The 17,024-nt window shown below is 44.7% G+C and overlaps 1 protein-coding gene and 1 long non-coding RNA gene across 2 annotated transcripts; both read left to right on the top strand.

Annotated features, from left to right (window-relative positions):
* The first annotated feature begins 593 nt into the window (after positions 1-593).
* LOC310709264 lies at positions 594-3,412 on the top strand. The gene is made up of 2 exons (XR_014527434.1): positions 594-1,087; positions 2,729-3,412. It is a non-coding gene; the product is annotated as an uncharacterized lncRNA (long non-coding RNA).
* A 2,394-nt stretch (positions 3,413-5,806) lies between these two features.
* On the top strand, positions 5,807-11,703 carry LOC310705347 (interferon-induced transmembrane protein 5-like). Its single transcript, XM_083500027.1, has 2 exons — positions 5,807-8,535; positions 10,625-11,703. The coding sequence occupies exons 1-2, from the start codon at positions 8,350-8,352 to the stop codon at positions 10,841-10,843; spliced, it is 405 nt and encodes a 134-aa protein (XP_083356153.1). The 5' UTR covers positions 5,807-8,349; the 3' UTR covers positions 10,844-11,703.
* The last annotated feature ends 5,321 nt before the right edge of the window (positions 11,704-17,024 follow it).

The raw sequence follows: 17,024 nt of genomic DNA on the forward strand, positions 1-17,024 counted from the left end.
AGAGTGTTATTATTACTTATTAGCCTTGATGGAGGGCCCGAATGGAATCGGTCTTTCCCAACACCCTCACCCTGGAGACTAGCAGAAAGCGCAGTGTAAACCATTTATGCCGGGAAGTCTGACACGTGTCCGTCAGAAGGGGTGAGCTATCTAGTGTCTGTTTTTAAACTTGCATAGGCAGTCGGCAGTCTGGGCCAAAAACGCACAGACTGGCAGTTGCAGTTTGGGCGAACGGGGGTGGTTCTTTGCTGTTTGGCAGATAGAACAGGAGGTGAATGAGGCTTGAGACAAGTCCTGCTTTTTCAAAGCTGGCTGTTGCCCACTATAAAGAGGAAGCCCCAGCAAACGATCTGGGAGCAGCCTTTAAGAATTGATTCTCGCCCCTGCGCAGGTGAATAAATTTAGCCTTCCTCGGAAAGAACCCGTGTCTGTCGTTATTGACTGGGAGAAATCCTGCAACAGCCTTATTACTGTAGTTGCTTGTTACCTAAAAGCTCCCCGGACCCTGGGTGCTTCCCTAAGTAGGGTCTCCACACCACGCGCCACCCCACCCCCCACAGGTGAGCTGATCCTGAGCTCGCTGGCTCCAAGGAACTGTCAACATTTATTATTTTAGCGGAGTTGCTGCCACCGACGCTTCGTGTTCCGGAGCAAACCGTCGCAGCACCACAGCTTCTGAGTTTCGTTTCCTACGAACTCTGCCCCCGCTCTAACTCGCCCCCGGCCGCTTCCCTCCCTCGTGGTTTTCTCAGAATCGAAAGCGGCGGCTTCTCTCACGCGTCGCCCAATCAGGACCCGCCCTCGGCCCGCGCCCGCCGCGCCCCATTTCGCCTCAGCGGCCGGCCGCCGCCTCCTGCTCTTGCCGCCCCGCGTCGCCATGCAGCCCGTGTCATCGCCGGTTGCCCTCAGAGTGGCTCCGTACGACCCGTACAGGCCCCGTACGCCGCCCCCCGCGAGCCCCTACCCCTACCCAGTGGCCTGCGTCGCCGTCCAGCCCCCGCAAGACTTCGTCGTCTGGTCGATGTTTAGTTTAACCTTCATGAACCACTTCTGCCTCGGTTTCGCGGCTCTCATTTTCTCCATCAAGGTGAAGCCGCCCTTCTCCCCCACCCACGAAAAAAAGGGCGGGAAAGCGCCATTATCTCACTAACCCAGTTATTTGCCCCCCGCTTCCGGTTTTCTGCCCTCACTCAGTCTTGGCTCCTTTTCCTCCCCATGGGACTGGATAGCATTTCTGCCTCCGCTTCTTGCTTTACTCTCATTTTCTGGGGCAGACGTCATTCTGCTTCCACCCCATTCACTCAGGTCTTGGAGTGGGCCACTGACCCCTTCCCTTTCCTAGCAGCATTTGGCTTTAACAGCTCTCCCCTCATTGCCTCTGTAATGGGGGGGGGGGATCTCTACTTGTTAAATTTCTGCCCATCACACAGCTGTCACAGAGGCCCCTACCCCAACAGTGTTAACCCTAAACTAAAGCGTTCTCTCCCTACCCCACTTTCCAAGGGAGTTTTCATTCCCCTCACCCATGTCATCTAGCTAAGGATGGGTTGATTGGTGGTAGGAACCAGGCACTGCTAGGCTGCAGGGTGGAGTCAGAGGCCTTTTAACACACCTTAGCTGCAAACAGGTGAAAAGATGGGTGCTCTATGTACTTTTCATTGCATGTGTATAAGATGGTATTTTATATATATATTGTTGTCACAAGAAGGCTTGCTCTGGAAGGCTTAAAACAAAGTGCCACCAGCTTTTGTTTAATAGTCTATGAACCAAGGGCCTACAGTGGCGTACAGTATAAATTCAAGCAATGTCATTAAAACAAAAATACAAAAACCAAATGGAATTAGGGAATTTCGTATTCTCTGTACTGTACCTTTCCTGTGATGCTCCCACAAATATTTCAGTAAATTATAGATCTTCTCCAGTGAGAAGGGGCCAAGCTAGGCAAAATGGGCAAAAAGTTATTTTTTGGTAAAAGCTCCCTATTACCAACAGGCAATGAGGTAGATTTGTTTATACTATCAAAAAAAAGGCTGCCTCATTTATTCACCCCAAATTATAATGTACTGTGGAGAATAGAAGACATAAATGCCATTTGACCAATAGCACTTTCTAATATGTGCTGTGATCTAAACCACTGAGCCTAGGGCTTGCCGATCAGAAGGTCGGCGGTTCGAATCCCCGTGATGGGTTGAGCTCCCGTAGCTTGGTCCCAGCTCCTGCCAACCTATCAGTTCAAAAGCACGTCAAAGTGCAAGTAGATAAATAGGTACCGCTCCAGCAGGAAGATAAACAGCGTTTCTGTGTGCTGCTCTGGTTTTGCCAGAAGCAGCTTAGTCATGCTGGCCACATGACCCAGAAAAACTGTCTGCGGACAAACGCTGGCTCCCTTGGCCAGTAAAGTGAGATGAGCACCGCAACCCCAGAGTCGTTCGCGACTGGACTTAACTTTCAGGGGTCCTTTACCTTTACCTTTCATATGCGGGCAGTGTATCAGAATATAATTGCCAAGTAAATCACTAGTATTTGAAAAGAGTACTATCTCATTGCTAACAAGGATGCTGCAGTGGTAACACTGAGCAGGAAGTTCTTGGTTTGAAATGATCGCACAACAACCACAAGAAGCCCGTTTGACTTCCAGGTGTTTAAAGCATGTGCAATGATATTTCTACTGCTAATTTTCTTTATTTTTTATTAAAAATACATTTTTTTTTCTCTACCTCTGCTTCAGTCAAGGGATTGTAAAGTCATGGGAGATAATGAAGGTGCAGCTATGCATGGCAGGAAAGCAAAGTACCTGAATATCCTTGCTTTGATAGTGGGAATCATATTCTTCGTTAGTATGGTCGCCGTGATTACGTTTGATCCACCACCTTTCCATAGAGCAGTGAAAGCAATACTGCAGAGATACCAATGATTCGAGCTGGCTAAGCTGGAACTTGTGTGTTAAGGATATTCTGCTCCGTACTGTATTTATATCCTTAGTGTGCATTGGCTGCACTTTCTTCTGCTTTGATTATACCCACTTTGCTCTTAACACTTGCAAGGAATGAAAAAGTCTAAAGAAGACAGGACATCTGGCACATCTGAAGATATAAAGGTTTATGCTCTTCTTTGCAGCTCTACAATCCCACCTTGTTTACAAGGACTATGAAAGGTTAGGGTGATCATCCTCAACTTCTTTATCCAGTTTGTGTTTCTCAATACCTGTCTCAATGTTTGAGTGATGTTTTCTCTGTCCTAAAGTCTGGATTTGTGGCATTCCTAGTTCATGATGTTGCTGGGAACCATCACTCTTTCTGTTTCATTTTTCAGGATTTTCACAAGTTTCTCAATTAAAGTGTATTAGAGCTTTCACGTATTGAAATATGAAGTCTCTGGTGAATTCTCTGCAAATAAAGGCATATTCTTCTGATTCTGTGGAAACAGTTTTCTTGTTGGTAAAAACAGTTAAAACTATTCTGGACTGAAACATTTAGGACCCCCACTGCATTTTTAAAAACATTAGTGTTTGGGTAGTTGTTTGATTCCCCAATGAGGGTGAAACTATGTATTAAACTAACATTGCATCTTTCAACTAGAAAGGTTAATGCTTTTGAGTTTTTTAAATCTTAAGAATTTGGTTGGTAGAATGTGGCATTCAACCTTTTGGGACCCAGCATCATCATGGTCATACTGCTCATTATTTAACAGTGTTCACTTAACAGCTCCATTCAGCTGTAGCTGGCATACTGCTCTGATTAGAAATCAGTGTTCCTCAATCTTTTGGCCCTGGGTACATTTAGCATTGTGAAAACGTGATGTGGGCACCACCACAAAACAGCAAGAAGGTAAAAGTAGCATCTAGCAAATAAAACATTGATCCTCTTGTATGATTATTACATGAGATGCCCTGTAAACCACTATCAAGTTAAAGCTTACATTGGTGTCTGCTGACTGCACAGTAAAATTTAAAGACTGGCTGTTTACTTTTCACTGTGAAGCACATAAGATTTCATCTTTAGTTGCACAAAATCATTTTGCATATGTAAGGCTGTGCAGTATAGCTCCCATGAGATTTGTGGAGCATAGCCATTTATGGCCCTTTGGAGTTGACTGAGGGCCATAGGATTGGCCCTGCTGTTAAATGGAATGAGGTCACTTCACACAGCCTATGTCCTGTGGGAGGCAGGGAGCAGCAGAGGGGGGCTGGAGGACAGAGCTAGCCTGATGCACTCTGTTCCAGTGGATACTGCCCTGTTGGCAGGTGTTTGAAGTAGGATTTAACTTCCAGTCTGTTCAGAAATTGGGCGGTCTTGGTGGTGGGACAGTCTTGTCATAGGAATATAGGAAGCTGCCTTATATTGAGTCAGACCATTGGTCCATGTAGCTCAGTATTGTCTACACTGACCGGCAGCGGTTCTCCATGGTTTCAGGCAGGGGTCTCCCAACCTTACATGGAGATGCTAGGAACTGAACCTGGAACCTACTGCTTGCAAGGCAGACTCTTGTCATTCGCCTTGGTTCATCTCTCGCATCGTCCACAAAGGGGCTTGCAGGGTTGCAGAGATTGGAAGAGAGTTCAGAGTACATGTTGAGTAAGTTGCTTGAAGAAGTGAAAAAGGCAGAAGAAACTACAATGAGAATAAAACAATCACACAGTGGAGGAGAGAGTAGCCTTCATGTTATACCCTCACACAGTGATCATACAGCAGCAGCAACTGCTCCACAGCCAGGGGAGTGACAGAGGAGGAGACTGACTATTTTGCCCTAGACTCACTCAACTGGGAATCACTTAGTAAGTGGACTTCATCCCCTTCTATTTGTAGTTTAAAACTTTGCCTAGAATTGTATACCTATATGAATTCATCTTCTTTCTGTTTTTCCCCTTCATAAAATAAATAATTGCTCTTGTTTTTATTAACAAGTGCTCTGTCCCTCCATTCCATATCCATCAGGAGAGGATGTGTAGGTATTGTTACTTTGGTGGGCTGCACTGGGGCTAACAGACTGAATTCTGGTAAGATGGAGGTCCATACCTGTAGCTGGTATGTGGCCTTTGACAGAAATAAGTTGTCCCACCTCTGGATTTGTAACTTTTCATTTCTCTCTGACCTCACTACTTTTCTCTCTCCCCCCTGCACACGTGTGTGTGTGTGTGTGTGTGCGTGTGTGGTGTGTACACCCCCCTATCTGTCTAGTAAGGAAACTAATTCAAACATCTGATCAAGTGGTGTTCAGAAGTCTATCCCATACCATAATACCATTGTTTAATCTTAAAACCCTCTACTTTTTGCTTAGCTTTCTTGCGCTTTTTCTTCTAGCCACGTGATGGAGCCAAAGAAAAGAGACTGGGGGAGCCTGATGTTCTAACATTTATACTGTAGTTATATATATAACCTTGACTTGCAAGCTTTTGAGCTTCTTTCACAAGCTACTTTTATAGCAGAGACCTGTGTTTATACAGCTTTGGGTTTTAGAGGAAGACCAGTAAGGGAAAAGTCTCATTGACTTTTAATAGCTGTAAGAAAGAAAATGCCTCTTCTGTGCAACAGATAACGGGTGAGTTCTATCCTCTGCGCTAGTGTTGGAAAGCCTGCCACTATCATACTGTATCCCTCCTTTCTCATTATTAGGGCCAAAGGGCTGCAGTTCAGCTGGTCAGATCCACTGGCATCACAATGGACTGAATGATCCTTGTCACGAAGGAAGGGCCACCTGCTGCAGTAAACAGAAATCAGTTGTAGGGCAACTCAGCAAATAATTTCATACATAAATCCAGTTGACTGAATTTCTAAAGACACGGAGCTCGTTTACTTTTAATATTTGTAGGGAAGGGTTTTGTTTCTTTTCTTTTTGGCAAGCAAAGCGAGTCAGGTGGGCATGATAAAAGCAGCTCTTGATAAAAAAATCCCTACAGAATCTTTGTCCTTTAAGCTTAGGACCGAGTTATAAGGTGACAGTCCTAAACAATAAGCATGATTGTTTGTTATGGAGGGTGGGTGATATTGGTGTCTGGACTGAGATCTCTCTAGTGCACAGAGAGGAGAGAGGTGCTGGGGAAAAGAGAGACAGGTAATGGAGACTCCTGGTCCATTTCCATACATCTTTGCATTTCCTCTAGCCCAGCGTGTTCTATTGCCCATAGAGATCTGAAACACAGGGCAGTTCTCTGCCTTTCTTTTTTGGGGTGCGCACACTTCACTGTCAGATTCACCATGACATAGTATGATAACCCTTGCAGTTATGTTATTGTTGGGTAATCCAATAGCTCCCACAGTTACAAACATTTTTTCAAGTTCTACTAGCAGTAGGAGAAATACAAACATCAGGAGTCTGCTAACAGCCATATAGGAGTGATATAGCTCCAGACGGACTGCAATGCAGGAGATCCCTTAACTGTAAAACAGGCACACTGTTCTAATGTGATTATTAACAGTGGCAGTAGGAGGAGAATGTCTTCAAGGTTTCATATTCTAATGCAAATCCCTTCCTCTAAATTGCCCGCAAAGCTCAAGTTATCCCCACAGGAAGGAAACACAGGTGCAGCTCAACTGTTGTAGCTGTTTTCCCCACTTCACCCTCCCAGGGGCTGATAGTAGCTTCAGGAAAGTGATTTGACTCCAGGAAGTAATGCAGGGGGGGAGTTAAACACCTGTACCTCAAGCACTACAGCTCTGATCAAAGGGTTCAGCCAGACTTGCTTGCCTCACTGCTTTCCCCTAGGGAATCCCAATCTTTACTGCTGAATCAGAGCAAACATCCATCAGGTTTTCTCAGGAGTGAGGTTGGTGAGCTCCCGTTGCTCGGTCCCTGCTCCTGCCAACCTAGCAGTTTGAAAGCACGTCAAAGTGCAAGTAGATAAATAGGTACTGCTCCGGCGGGAAGGTAAACGGCATTTCCGTGCACTGCTCTGGTTCGCCAGAAGCAGCTTAGTCATGCTAGCCACATGACCCGGAAGGTGCATGCTGGCTCCCTCGGCCAATAAAGCGAGATGAGCGCTGCAACTCCAGAGTTGTCCGCAACTGGACCTAACAGTCAGGGGTCCCTTTACCTTAACCTTTATTGCTCAACAGCAGGATTTTTAGCAGTGGGGCAAGGGCAAAACCACTCAGACCCATGCCTAGAAAGCATGGGAGAAAGCTTGTCCTGTGTGTTTTCTAGGCAAAGGACAAGCACAGTTCTAGATGAGGTCAAAGTTAGAACTCACAAGAAGGTAAGAAGAGCATGATGGATCAAGCGAATGACCCAGCCAGCCCAGCATCCTGTTCTGACAGTGGCCACCCAAATTCCTGTGGAAAGTCCTCAAGTAGGACCAGAGCGCAAGAACACTCTGCCCTACCACGTTTTCTAGCATACTGCTTCTGACCATGGAGGCAGATCATAGTTATCATCAATGGTAGTCATTGGTAGTCATTTGTCCAATCCTGCTTTAAAGCCACCCAAGATGGCGGCCATCACTGCCCCCTGTGAGGTCAAATTCTACAGTTTAACACCCTGTGCTTTCTTTTAGTGGTTTTTAAAATCTTTTTTAAAGTCAATAGCACAAACACTTTGCATCTTCCTGGTTCAGCCCACCATTTATACATTTTGTAATCTACATTAAACAGTCCTCGTAAACTGCATTAAACTGCACCGTAAAATGCAGAGATGGTAGGCTGAACCAGACACAATGCAGTCATCAGCTGGCTTTTTGCTTTGTTGTTTTTCAGCCCTGCCAAAGCAAGGCCTTAAAAAATTAGTTGAAAATTCATGAATCTTTAGTAAAAGGCGAAAGTTTTATACGATCTATACGAAGAGAAACCAGAGGATGTCAGCTGGCTTTTAAAACCTTGTAACCTACAAGTGCAAGGGGAAAACACTGGAAGGGTAAGAAGCAGGAGACATTTCTGCAGGGATGGGGGTAAAAACCCCTACAAGACAAGGTTTGTTAGCTCTGTCTGCCGTTACCTGATGACCTCACACATATAAGAGCACTTGCCCTGTAAGTAGCACCTTGTCGTGCTCCAGTTTGTCTCTGTCCTGTACTTGCCTTTGAAGACAAGTGCCTGAATCGCTGGAGCTCTCTGAGACGGCGTTGGGCCAACACCAACCACAGGGTTATAAAAAGCACTCCTTGTCCAAGGGAGCGAGGGCAGGCTTGGAAACCAAACAGTTCTCTCAGTCCTAGCAAAGCATTTCTGATAACCACAGTCAAACCAGAGCTGCAATTTCCCTGTTTTATATATAGATGGAGATGAATCTGTGCCTTGGCTGGGCACTATATAAACGTCTGTCACTACCTTCCCCTGCTCACACGCTCACAGGCTGCCACTGCTAGGAAACAGTGTGATTCCTCCAAGGAAACGGTGTGTGATTCCTCCAGCTGGAGTCATGGACACTTCTTATCCTCGTGAAGACTACCTGCCCATGTCTTCCCGTAAGCAGGAACCTTCTCCAACGGTCATCACTGTCAAGCCTCCGGTGGTCCCCCGCGACTATATGATTTGGTCCATATTCAACACCATCTACATGAACCTGTGTTGCCTTGGCTTTGTTGCCCTTGCTTATTCTGTCAAGGTAGGAAGATTCTCCACTGGTTCTTATCCCTTGGGCCTTGCATTGGGGCTACGTGTTTGCCTGGAATGGCCCCTCCAGAGAATTCTGATTGAGAGCAATTCCCAGAGAGTAGCTGTGGTATTTGGTGGCATCAGTTACACAGAATCTGCTATGGAACCTTAGAGATAAGGAGGAAAGCATTTCAGTCTATCTTGGGGTAGTGGACATATCTAGGCATAATGATGAAGAGTGCTGTGAAACTCCAGAGCCTGTCTCTTACTGTTTCACACAGCAATTCCATTCCATAGTTCCTCTTCTAAAAACAACAGACCAGATTGCAACCCTGAATTTAAGTTTTAAAACGCTGCTTTCCCCAGGGGATTGTAGCATGCATTTAAAGTGGGTCCTATATAATAATTTTTCCATTTCTCTCTGTTCTCCGGATTATGAAGCACTTTTAAAAAGGCAAAGGAAACAGAAGTAGAAACTGAAGTAGAAATATCTAGTAATCGAGGAAAAACCACAAACTCACTGCACCATAACCTGGTCATGTATGAAACTACTGGAAGGAGAGTTGAATTCCTAGATAACTGTGGTTTTCATGAAAGTTTAAAGAGCAAAATACAGGATAACAGAGACAAAAAATTATACTTGGTGCAGAAATGTGACTTCAGGAATCTCTCGATGGCTACTAAATGTTATACCTGATAGAACGCATGCTTCAAACAGTTCATTTTTATGCAGATGACATTTCCCAGTATGTAGCTGCAGAAAATAAATTTGGGAAGGAACCAAATTCTCCCCACCTCTATGTACACCAGTCTTTATAGCTTATTGTTTGTAATATTGTATTGTTCAGGAGAATACTATGCCTTTTAAGAGCTGTGACACCCAAAAATCTTTCAAAGGAAATGTTTCCTGGTATGGAGATTAATGGGGAGAAAGTCTTAGCTACTGCATATTGTGAACTAGGCTGTTATTTAAAGGTGCAGGAGCAGCACCAGCAAAATAAAGAAAGAAAGAAGTTAGCTATCCTGAAGTGAAGCAAAGATTGTAAAGGACGCACAGGGGCAAGAGTACAATAAAATGTATAGGATCGATTTGTGGTGTGTCTTGCCGTCACTTCCATTCCCATTGGCTCAGGCTGATTTGTTGATAGTTCATTAAATTGCGTAATTAATAGTCTGCAGAGAGGAAATGGGATTAAGAGTTGGGACAGGCTATTGTAAAGGCACTGTAACCAATATTTCAACACATTCCTGCATACGGAACTACTGGTAAGTCAGTGATTTATCCAGAGATAAGAAAGCTACTGTACACTTTCTTTGGTTTGTGACTGATGTAATGATTGTAAAAAAATATTTATGTATTTATTAAATTTGTTAGTCATTTTGTCTTGCCCAGGGCAACCCAAAATGACTTACAAAGAATTAGGTTGGCATTTAACATAACAGGAAAGAAACAGCAACCAGGATCTCTCTAGACCTGGAAAAGGAGTTTGGAAAGCCAGGCTGGAGAGATGGGTGTGGGTTGGGAATCAACATTATGTAGTGAATAGCAGAAGTAAAATAGGTCACTGGTTCTAGAGAGCTGGAACGAGGATGTGCCATACTTCTGTCCCTGTGAAAGCTCCAGCTTGTGTATCCACTGGCCTACTGAGCACTCACTGGCCTATAAGCGCATGGAACATCTTATGCTGCCACTTTGGGACTTCTAGCACTAAACGGATGTGTATGGAACACAGGAACAATGCTCACTATAAGGCAATGCCAGCTTGTGTGGGTTTCTGTAAACCATTCCTACATCTGGATGGTGTCACGCGTGCCAACCATCACCCACCCAATTTGCTTTGTGAACTTCAGGGGAATAGAATGAGGACTGGCTCCAATACCACAGGCACTGTGTAGACCAAAGAGACTGACCAAATCCAGCTCCCAGATATACGTAGCTGTCTTGACACAGTTGCTTCTAACCTTGTGACTCTAGTTTTGGGTGTTGGTCCTTCTCAGTTGTCTTGTTCTGCTCTGCACAGGGGGTTTCCCTTCCCCATCGCTTTCTTTCTGTGTAGCCTTACTAATGCTCTGTGCCTTTTCCTTCTTCTTTCTGGAAGGCACGGGATCAGAAGGTGTCCGGTGACCTGGAAGCTGCCCATCGCTACGGCTCCAAAGCCAGGTGCTACAATGTCCTTGCCACAGTGTGGAATGTGGTGCTGCCACTCATGCTCATTGCTCTGGTGATCACGGGCGTCCTCCACCTCTCCAAGCTGGCTCAGGAGTCCATGGACTTTTTGGCTTACAGACTCTTTCCTAACGATGATGACAAGAAGTGAGCCGAGGGTCTCGAGCATTCCTGCGAATGTATTATTGACCATTAATATGACTCTTTACTGAAACTGTCAACTGGTATAACTCAACCACTATGCACTACAAAACATCTGCTAGCTGTAATTCAGATAATCTGGTGCATTATACTGATGCATTAATGTACCTTGGAACTCATCTCCCAGGTCACCCTTTGGGGTTGCAGCAGACGAAGAAATTCATCCTTGGCGTTCTTCATAAACTCACGGCTGAGCTGCCCATCACAGTGTTTGTTCTCTCTGTCTCTCATCTTCCTCTCTGCTGGGCTTTCACACACTTGACAAACATGCAACAACCATACAGAAAGCAGCTAGCCCAAGATATACTGACAAAACTATTAAATATACTTATGTAAATTGCATACTATATTTACACCATGCATACTATTTGTCTTTTATTTTTGCTAGTTTGTGTGTTTTCAGTGTAGTTTCTATCTGCAAGAGGTTTGTACGAATATTAGTGAACATATGTTGAGGCATGTGTGTTAAATTGTACAAAAAATGTGATCTTTATTCTTTATTGGCATGATCACAGCTATTCAATCTGTTATTAAATAATTAATTTCCATGGTGACTGCTGATTGGTATATGTTCAGACATGTGGTGGCTTATCTACAGAGACATATTTTATCTATTAGGAAGGATCCTAAAGTCACCATCTTTTATCTTGTATTAACAAATCAGGTGGATAATAATTACCCTAGAACCTTTCTATGTTTCCTTAGGTACAAACCTCAGAACGTTCTTTTTAAAGCTGCATTTTCTTCTTCCCTGACTCCAGTCTATCTTGTTACTATTTAAGTACCGTAATTAAATAATTTTACAAGTTACCATTCTGTTGTGCAAGTCTGTATTAATAAAAACAAAATGGGTTGTGTCACCTGGGTTTTCAACCTGTATTTCCCATCAATAAGAGCTGGACACCCATTTTAATATTAACACAAACACAAGGCTTTGATGGGTTCACTCAGGTCCAGAAGCACAATGCCTGTGGGCAACTTTTTGGAATGGCCCTTCATTTATGCAAACACTCCTCTATATCTACATCCTTGAAGGCTGCAGCCACAAAACAAACATGTAAGCATGAGATTTTATGGAACAGACACGTGCCAATTGACTTGGCCAAGGTGAGAAGAGGGCACAGGAGACAGTGACAGAAAGGAGTTTGGCAGAAGCTTCACAGTGCAATCATACGCATGTCCCCTCCTATGGTCAGTGGGGCTTCCTCCCAAGGAAGTGTGCATGGGCTTTCTACTTAAATCTATATTTAAAAGTGAGGTCAAGATAACGTTGCATAATGCATCATGGACCAAGAGTCTCACTTCTCTAGAGATAGCTTGTTTTAGATGGGCATGCCTTTGAAGAATCACCCCAAACCATTTGAAAACATTCAGACATGGTCTGTGCTGGTTCAGATAGCTTTACACCTGGCCAGCTTTATTGGTAGAAAGCCCAAAACTGGTGCAAGTCCAAACCTGTGAGCATTCACCCTCATGTAATGAGGTGCTCATGACCTCTCAGTTTGGCTTTCATTTTGAATGCCGAGTTGGGGAACCTTAAGTTTATGGGCTGAAGGTGGCCCTTTAGGGCTCAAAGCTCTCCCCAGGCTCTATTCATCCTCACTGGTTCTGGCTCCTAGCCAGAGTGTCCCTTTCTGGCTAGAATGTGTCCTTGTTCTCTGATAGTGCTTCTTGCTTCTTTGGACAAATGACTGAGAGAGGCGTGCAGATGCCTGTGGAAACTAACCCCCCTCCCCCCGTACAGAAAGAAAATTTGTGTTCCTTGCTCTGCCCACATTTGCCTCTGGCCCTGTCCAACACTGGCGTGTGGCCTCTGGAAAGGAATGCGGCCCTCAAGCTGAAAAAGTACCCCCCCCACAGTAAAGGCATAAATGCAACATCTGCACATATTTCTGTAAGTCGGTTTGCACCAGTTTGCTGCTAATACTCAAACCTGGATCCCAATAGCAAAGTGCAAACACTTGCATATAATCGTTCCTTTGCTGTTTGCATGTGCTGTCAGGCAACCGTCTCACACCTTGCTATTCTTGCTGATCAGAGTCCCTGATAAATAAATGCACCTACTTTCACAATGAAGCAATTACAGTGGCACAAACATGGCCTTTGAGGAAATGACTTGTAGTAATTTACCAAGCAGGGACGGATGCCAGCAGTCTCACACATTCACATATTATCTTTCTCGGTGTACATGAAATACAGAGTAACAGCAGTGTGAAAACTCATCTGAAAAAGTAAAGATAAATGCAATTAAATAATCACAAAGGTGTCTGTATATATCTGCATTCCTGACCTACTATTGATATATAGGTACAAAATAAGCAAAGCATCACATGCCAGGATATTTCTGCCTTGCTTGGCCATTTTGTATTTCTCGGAAGATGTTCTGCTAAATGGCTATTGGTTCACAACCCCGGATCACATTCCTCCAAGGCTGACCTGTCATTATATTCCTGGCTGCGTTTAAGAACAGGGACTGCAGTGTAGTGCAAAACTGTAATTTAAGAGTTTTGCCTCTCTCTCCTCATGTCAAGTGTTCATGTACTGCTGTTTGTTCTAAAATAGTTCCCTAGCATAAAAAAGCAGCTTTCATCTTTGGTCACACTCCGGTCGTCTGTCCTGGCCATTATCTCTTTTGCCTGCCAGGGTGGCAGGTTTCCCACAGAACAAGGTTATTTCAATCCAGGATAATAGCAGTGAAGTTCTGCACTTTGAAGCCTTTGTGGCTAGCTGCTTTGTGGCCTTGCTTTAACATTGCACTCCCATGTTTTCAGCATGCTTTTGCTTGATGGTGGCATGAAATTGCCAGCAATGCTGAAAGCCCTGGGACAATAACAGTGTTGTTATTATCAGCTATATATTGCAGCCTGTGGCTTTGGAAAACCAGTGGGATGTGCCATCCACTAATGGAACTCTTTCATTAGCGTCTTGACTGAGTGAAACAGAAAGCTAATTGGGTAGTGCACAGACACACATCTTTCAGTGGGCAGAATGACTGCTGAAGCACTTTTTTACCTTTAATTGGAGCACTTATTTCCAATTTTCAGATTGGTGATAATATTTTTTTGGTTTGTGCAGAACTTGCTTCTACTAGTTAATGAAGTTTACCTCCCCCCCATTTAAGGATGAAATCCTGTGCATACATACCGGTAAAGTTCCCATTAGTTCCCATGTCTAGGAAATGGGGAGTTGGCCTGTTCTGAATGAAGTTGCATTCCCCCTGAAGGAGCAGGTTCATCGCTTGGGGATGCTCCTGGATCCAGCTTTGTCCCAGGAGGACCAGGTGGCTAGGAGTCCCTATTTCCAGTTCCAGCTATATCAGTTCCTGGACTGAGCTAGCTTTGCCACAGTGATCCATGTGATAGTAACCTTGCCTCCTAGCTAGATTACTGTACTGCACTCTACATGGGGCTCTTCTTGAAGATATTTTGGAGGTTGTAGTGGTGCAGAATTCTGCTGCTCGATTAGGGAGGAGGGTGTCAAGTCAGTCTCCAGGAACTGCATTGGCTGCCTATTCATTTCCAGTCTTACTTTAAAACATTGCATTGGTTTACAAGGCTCTGAAAAACTGGGACCCAAGTACCTGATGGAGCATCTCGTCCAGTATGTGCCAAACTGACAGTTAAGATCTCTAGAAGGGTTCCTCTTTGTAGCCCAGCACTTTGGCCAAGTCTGGGGTGGCAGTGACCCATGTAAGAGCCTTCTTAGTTGTGGCACCGTCCTTCTGGATGTATGTCAGGTGTCTTCTCTACTTCAGTTTCACAGTTTGCTTAAGCAGCACCTTTCCCCCACAGACTTTTGGGCCCTTGTGAGATGTGAACTGTTTGGTTTAGTTTATCTTAAGTATTTTCTTGCTGCTATTGGTTTTAGTTGTGTGTCGTCTGATATTTTATTGTATACTTCTTTGTAAGCTGGTCTAGGATTTATTTTTATCAAGAGCAGTATAAAAATGAGATAATAAATAAGACCCATTGACACTGTGCAACTTACTTCTGAGTAAACATGCATAAAATTGAGGTGCAAATCTCTGAGAATGAAAACAAAGCTGTTTGCAGGTCTTTGTAACATCTTCAAGACCTTTGGCAAGGCCTGCTGTTATTTTGAGAACAGTGGCCACAATCGAGCTAAATTTAGTCCCATTGAAAGTAATGGGACTAAAGTTAGTCACATTGGTTTAAGTGGGACTTATAGTCTGATCCCTGTGCATGTTTGCTCAAAAGTAAGTCCCATTATTCCCGGTTAGGGCAGTGGTGGAGCTTCATGCTCCAGCACCGGGGGGGGGGGAGCAGGTGGGGGCGGGGCTGGTGGGTGTCCTGGGGGCGGGGAGCAGCCGCGATGGCACCCTGGGGATCGCGTTGCCGGGGGCAGTGCGTTTCCCCCTCACTTCTCTTCTTCCGCCAATGAGTTAGGGTATATAGGACTACCACCTAAGCCATTACCAATTTAGCTGGGTCTACTCAAGAAATGGTAATTCAGAATGGATTCCTTCGTGCTTAATCCTCTCCCACTGAAATCAATGGGATTCAGAATAAGTCCCTTACTTTGGTTGGGTTGTACTCAACACAGGTATTTCTCAGGCCCTTGGACATGGGGAACTGTGCTGATTACATAGAAGGCCTCTGTCCTGGATTGCAGAGTCCCCTTTAAATAGAATTGTTCTCATCTTCAGTCCAGTACTTTCCTGAATCTCTAAGATACCCAGTCCCACAGATGTTCCCCCTCAGTGCGTCATTCTTACATGTACATGCATAAAATTGATGTCTAAGTGTGAAATGAAAACTGCATCCCTCAAGCCAACTATAAAAGGGGGAAAGAACAAGTTTGGGGGAGAGGGTTCCCTCCCACTGACCCAGCCAGCCAATGTGGTTTTCTGATGATTAGGGGTTATGAGTGGTTTTGTTTTTTTGTTTTTTTAGAAAGACAGGTCTTGATTCTCAGCCAGACTAATTACAGGGCAGAAAGCCTCGTTCTCTCCCTCCTTAAACATTCCCACATGCTGACATGAAGCTTGCAGGAGTTCTCAGTCTTTTTAGACATCTGTGTTGGTTTGGGATTTCTTGAATGTGTTTGAACAGATGCTCCTCCTTTGCCGATATTTAGTTTTCTTGTCCACATGCCTTGTGCGTTAACACAATACCAGGTGGGTGAGAGAAAGAGATGCAGGCAATACATCAAGGGCAGAAATGAGGCACATTATTTGCTGTTTGGTCTTTTAAATGAGGTTGGAAAGCATATTGAGGCCCCAACTTTAAGGAGCCTCTAAACACCTTCAGAACAACTCCAGAAAGACAAACAGAACCATTTCAAACTCCACCTATGCGACCTGGTAACATAGATCAGGTCAAGCAACAGATGGACACCTTGCAAAACTCTCCTCAGCAATTGAGTTCACTGGGTGGCCTTGGTCAAATCATTATCTTTCACCTGAACAAATCACATAGGGTTGATGTGGAGGGGCAGGGAGAGACATTATGCCTTGTAGATTTACAATAATAATTTGCTGAATCAGCACAATCTTGAACAGCAGGAGCAAGCAACTTTTCTTTCTTTCTGTTGAGGGCCACATTCCCTCAGGGGCAATTCGTTGAGGGACACATGTCGGTGGTGTGTGGATTCAGAACCAATTATATGTGGAGCCAGAGACAAGTGCTTTGGATTAACTCAACTGAAATGAAGACCCCCCTTTGCTTCAGTTTTCACCATGGTTTGTAAAGCTTCATCGCTATTCCCCTGAGTTAAGAGGCTGCGTCTCTTCCTGGAGGTTGTAGGTGCATCTTTAACCATCCTGATGAGGCTGCATTGCCAATCTGTGAGCCCTTTCCTGCTGGGCAAGAAAGAAGCACCCCATCTTGGTACACTGTTTCCACCATCTACCCTTTTGGTAATGTTTTGCAGGTGCCAGGTCTGCACTGTTTGGCCTGAACAAACACACTCCAGCACCGCAATGCTCTTGGATGCAGGGCATCCCAAGCAGGGATATCTTCAGCATATCCAGCGCCGTGGTGCAAAGATCCCTCCACCCATCCCGTCCCCCTGCTTCCCAGAGTTGTCAAACTTTTTTAAGGGGTGGAACCACTGGACTTACTCCCAAGTAAGCAGGTGTAAGATTGCAGCCTTTCGTGCTGCTTCTCTTG

Source organism: Podarcis liolepis (assembly GCF_965112155.1).
Source record: "Podarcis liolepis genome assembly, chromosome: 1".
Taxonomy (NCBI): Eukaryota; Metazoa; Chordata; class Lepidosauria; order Squamata; family Lacertidae; genus Podarcis; species Podarcis liolepis.

Excerpts from the sequence above, each read along its gene's own strand:
- LOC310705347 (XM_083500027.1), top strand. The coding sequence starts at position 8,350 with ATGGACACTTCTTATCCTCGTGAAGACTACCTGCCCATGTCTTCCCGT. Across the intron at positions 8,536-10,624 it reads CCCTTGCTTATTCTGTCAAG|GCACGGGATCAGAAGGTGTC; the intron begins GTAGGAAGATTC and ends TCTTTCTGGAAG.